Source organism: Panulirus ornatus, chromosome 15 (genome assembly GCF_036320965.1).
Source record: "Panulirus ornatus isolate Po-2019 chromosome 15, ASM3632096v1, whole genome shotgun sequence".
Lineage (NCBI taxonomy): Eukaryota > Metazoa > Arthropoda > Malacostraca > Decapoda > Palinuridae > Panulirus > Panulirus ornatus.
In genome coordinates, this window is record NC_092238.1 from 6,683,650 (window position 1) to 6,688,456 (window position 4,807).

General features: G+C 45.1%; 1 protein-coding gene across 1 annotated transcript; it reads right to left on the reverse strand.

Annotated features, from left to right (window-relative positions):
* Positions 1 to 3,082: 3,082 nt before the first annotated feature.
* On the reverse strand, positions 3,083 to 4,144 carry LOC139753712 (uncharacterized). Its single transcript, XM_071670449.1, has 2 exons — positions 4,028 to 4,144; positions 3,083 to 3,914 (listed from the first exon to the last, which is right to left on the reverse strand). The coding sequence occupies exons 1-2, from the start codon at positions 4,037 to 4,039 to the stop codon at positions 3,243 to 3,245; spliced, it is 684 nt and encodes a 227-aa protein (XP_071526550.1). The 5' UTR covers positions 4,040 to 4,144; the 3' UTR covers positions 3,083 to 3,242.
* Positions 4,145 to 4,807: the final 663 nt, after the last annotated feature.

A 4,807-nucleotide genomic window follows, 5' to 3' on the forward strand; every position in this document is an offset into this window, starting at 1 on the left:
GTGTGTGTGTGTAAATGCTAACAAAGATCAAGCTTGTCAATGACAACTTGTTCTCGAGTGTGCCATCAGTGGCACAGGTATGGTGCATGTTCTTAGGTGTGCCATTACTGGCACAGGTCGGATGAGTGCCTTCCAGGTGTGCCATTATTGGCACAGGTCGGCCCCGGGTGTGAGTATGAACGTACTGGGTTCCTTTAAGGTGGCTGTATGGGTAATGTGTGAGATGTGTCTCTCTTTTTTCTTCAATATATCTTTTGAGTGTGATTCTCTCGTCTTCTTTACGGGGAACTTATATTCTTGGCCCTTATTTTTCCCCCTTCTAATATCCCCTTCTGTGAACTGGACTCAGAATTGCTTCTCTTAAAATGTAGATGAAAAAAAAAGGAGTTTTGATCTTACCATCCCAGATATACAGTAATCTTCCAGTGTATATAATACTCCAATTCATAAATGATATCCAACTGAATCTTAAAATTGTTCCCTGTAACCGAACAACTTTCATGCATCAGACTAAGTTATCTTTTTCTTTTATTCTTTTCAAAGATTTACGATCACACAAAGAAGCAGAACGCTAGCCTAACGTTCCAGTATTGCCTCCGTGTTTATAGTCGCTGCCATGTGAAATGTTCAAGATATTTGATGTCATTTCGGGCAAATTTCACAGTTACCTGAAGCAAACGTGGCGGTGATTTGCAAGCAAAACTGTGAAACTCGTATACCCGCAGCAGCTCACTGCAGAGGGGAGGGAGGTGTGTGTGTGTGTGTGTATAATACAAAATACTAACTTGGCGAAAGCTGCGGTAATAGCGCAGATATAATGTAACGAAGCCAAGTGGCTTTGTTGGTGCTGCACGTTCGTTCCCTCCCTTGCTGCTGCATGGTGTCGTGAGAGAGAGAGAGAGAGAGAGAGAGAGAGAGAGAGAGAGAGAGAGAGAGAGAGAGAGAGAGAGAGAGAGAGAGAGAGAGAGAAGGGCACCCCACCCCCATTCTTTTCTTTTTGGGTTAACCTGTGACTTCTGTAAAAAGAAAAAAAACATTTTATAATGTTATGCCCAGGGAACGGAAAAGTAAATGGACCCAAAGAATTTGATATTGATAAGATAAAAAGTCTTGTGCTCTATAATTCATTGACTTTCAGCCCAATTTCTTTTCCCAGTAGAATAGCAAGACTTTTGTATGTAAATTAATGTCATTAGGCCTTTGTGATTCTAATGGGTGCTCTGGTATGAATGTTAACTAGTATATATATATATATATATATATATATATATATATATATATATATATATATATATATATATATATATATATATATCATTCATAAAGTAGAGCACATATACAGCTCTTGGATAGACAATTTCTATTGGTCAGTCCTTTCGAGAGAATGACCTAATCATCTCATATTAGAATGCAACGTTAACATCTATTATGATGCATAGATGCGATAAACCCAGAGCGTGGTACAGATTGTAGCCAAAGTATTTCGTCCTCCACTATGCAATGTGAGTTCCTGGATCCACGCTTGTCTGACATTTTAACTTAACTCATAAAAAAATGAAATGTAGATATCGTTTGCTCTTCGATTTTATACTGGGTTTCAGGCAGACAAAGCCGCTGCTGTATTTCTTCATTTCTTTTCTCTCTCCTTGATTCTGCAAAGTGGAGGGGGAAGGCTATTTCATCTTTACGACCAGCCGGCACCATGTTCCTTTCAATACTGTAGAAGTCCAATTCTGTTTGGCATTGCAGGACGCACGAAGAAAATATGGTTTTGTGTGTGTGTGTGTGTGTGTGTGTGTGTTTGTGTTGTGTGTGTGAGCAAATGAACTTTTACTTTGAAATATTCATCTTACCTTAATTCATCAGTTCTATTATCTTTATTGTCATTAGTTTTTGTAGTTTTTTCTTTGTCTACTGAAAATGAGGCTCTTGAGTAAAATCATGTTACGTGATGTGTTTATTTAGTACCTCTACATAATTTCTGATCATTTTATGTATGATGGAGTGTACTGGAACGATGTGGTATACGAGGGTCGACGTGCTGTCAATGGACTGAACTAGGGCATGTAAATGTCCAGTTTAAACCACGGAAAGATCTGTTGGCCTTGGTTGTGAATAGGGAGCTGTGGTCTCGGTGCATTACACACGACAGCTAGAGAATGGATGTGAGTACATGCGGCCTTTCTTCGATTGTTCATGGCGCTTCCTGGCTAACGCAGGAAACGGACGGAGCTCAAGCGTCAGCATACGGTCGAACTGAGTTAAACAACCCAATGGAACGCCACCTATAGCACCATCACCTGACCCCGAACGTGATATGACCTATCATCCCCCCCTGGGTCGACCCATCCCCTACTACTTGCCTCATCACCCCCAAACACCTGACATACCATGTATACTTAAACACCCCTGACCAACACATATTAAGGCCTAACTCCCTGCCTTGGTGGGTTTAGATTCATTGACATATATGTGAAATATGTATCAACCTCTCCGCCTGAAGTGGCCAAATGCGTTGGTCAATGAATTGTTTATGAGCCATATATAGATTATGGAGAGGTACGGTAAAGATGTGTCTGATCTTCCCTCTGTAAGAATAAGAGGTTTGGCACACGTGGAAAATTTGTGTTTATGTGTGATCACACCCTGGGACGCCTTTCCCACAGACTCCTACAGTTCTGAGGTTGCGTTTCATGAAGTAGCAGGGACAGGATGGACTCCTTTGAAGCGAGAAGTTTTTGGCCGTACGAGATTGTACTCTCTCTCTCTCTCTCTCTCTCTCTCTCTCTCTCTCTCTCTCTCTCTCTCTCTCTCTCTCTCTCTTTCATAAACTAGAGATGATACAACCTCACCACAAAAGTGTTGTCAGTCACTCCCATTTCAACGATTGATAGATATATTCCTGTTGTCAGAAACGATCTTATATTCTCCTCGCCTGCTCAATTAACAGGACGATTACGTAGTATCTACGTCTGGTACACTGGAGTGACTACGGAATGTACAGTTCTTGAGAATCTGATCTCAGATTTTTCACGGTGACAAAGTACATGGCTTCAGTGACGGTGACAGTGAAAACTATAAGTGGTTTAATGATTATATTTTTATTGATACATACATCTTCAGCCTTCATGCATCTGATGTTCATTCATGCCCAGCGCTTCACTAGTGATTTTGTCTAGAAAATAGAAGAGTATTGGACCTAAGGACTAGAGAGTGGTCTTAACAGCTTAGGGTCACATCACTTATTCGTTCAGCTGGATGTTCTTGCCGTTGGAGAGAACGATGCCTGAGGGACCAGCGTGGACGACAAACACGCCACGTTCCAGCTGGATCTGTCTTCCAGAGTTGGTGATGATACCAGACTCGCCGACCAGGTGGCGCTTAGCACGCTTCTGGACGAGGGTTCCGTCGCTCATGATGTAGCCAGAGGGGCCTTCCAGGAGGATGGTGGCGAAAGGTTCCTTGAATTGGATCTGCTGGCCGGTGCTGGTGATCATGCCAGATGGGCCAGTGAGGGAACGCCTGAAGCGTGGGTTGACGAGTCTCAAGTCTTCGGTAAGCTGGAGGTTGCGGCCAGACTTGGTCACAATGCCAGCGGGTCCAATGAGGAGGATGTCGTGAGCAAGATCGTGGCTGAAGAGGTCGGTGGTTCCATCAGCACGGAGGATGCCAGCAGTGCCGATGTTGCCCTTCTCAGACACTACGCCAGCGCTGCGCTTGGCGCGGGGGACGAAGTAGAGGTCTTCGGTGAGCTGGAGGTTCCTGCCTGACTTCGTGACAATGCCGGATGGTCCAGCCAGCACGATGTCGTCAGCGAACTCACGGGTGAACTGAGTGTTGACACCATCAGGCCTGACGATCCCAGAATTCCCAACCTGTGCGCTGACGCCAACGGCGAGCACGCAGATAGCTGCCTGTGAATATAGAATATCTCGTGTTAGTTGTGGACATGACAAGAATCACCAGGAGTTGAGTCTCGCAAGAAATATATGAATCACATCACATATGAACTTAGGATCGTACTCACCAGAATCTTCATGCCGAATTGGTTGAGGTGGTCCCAGAACTCCACAAGAGGGCTTCTGCAGTCCAGATGGTTGTGAGGAGCTGTGGTCCAGCGGCGGTATTTATACTGCCTCGCCAGCCTCTTCACGTGATGCAGCACGGCTGTGATTGGCCATTGGCTATGGCACTATTCCATACACCATTGGCCACAGCCGCATGGAACCAATTACTTTTTATCAATCAAAGGACATCCCCTCCCATACACAAGGCCTCGCTTTTTTTCCCTCTTCTTTACAACTCGCTCGCTCTCACACGCGCACTCAACCCGGCAATTATCCGAGAGATCGTGGATATGGGGGGGAAAAAAGACACTGAAAACCTCAAGATTAAGAGCAGTATTAAACACACGTCTGGGCAAAAACACAAAGGGTTTAGGTATTCAGCAGTTTTGACAGAAGGGGTCGTGCTAAGTCCCCGACCACTGTAGCGGGGTCTGCCTTACAATCTATAGGTGAAGGGGGAAGGAACCACGCCCCTGTAGGAGTGACTCCTCCCAGTGTTGAGCTCCTCGCTTCCCAGTTTTTGCCAAAGGTGAACTCCAGGAGACTGTTCCCCTACACTCCCATACAGGCCGCCGTCCAGATCGCGTCTATGACTGGCCTTTCCACCAACAGCAGTAGGAGCAGCAACGCCTGTTGTGTGTGTGGTGTGGCGTCTCCCACAAGCCATGAGGAGTGCTGTTCCAAGCTCTTCCTTCGAATTCTTTATGGTGTATGTCGTGTGGTGGAGGTGGTACTTCTGG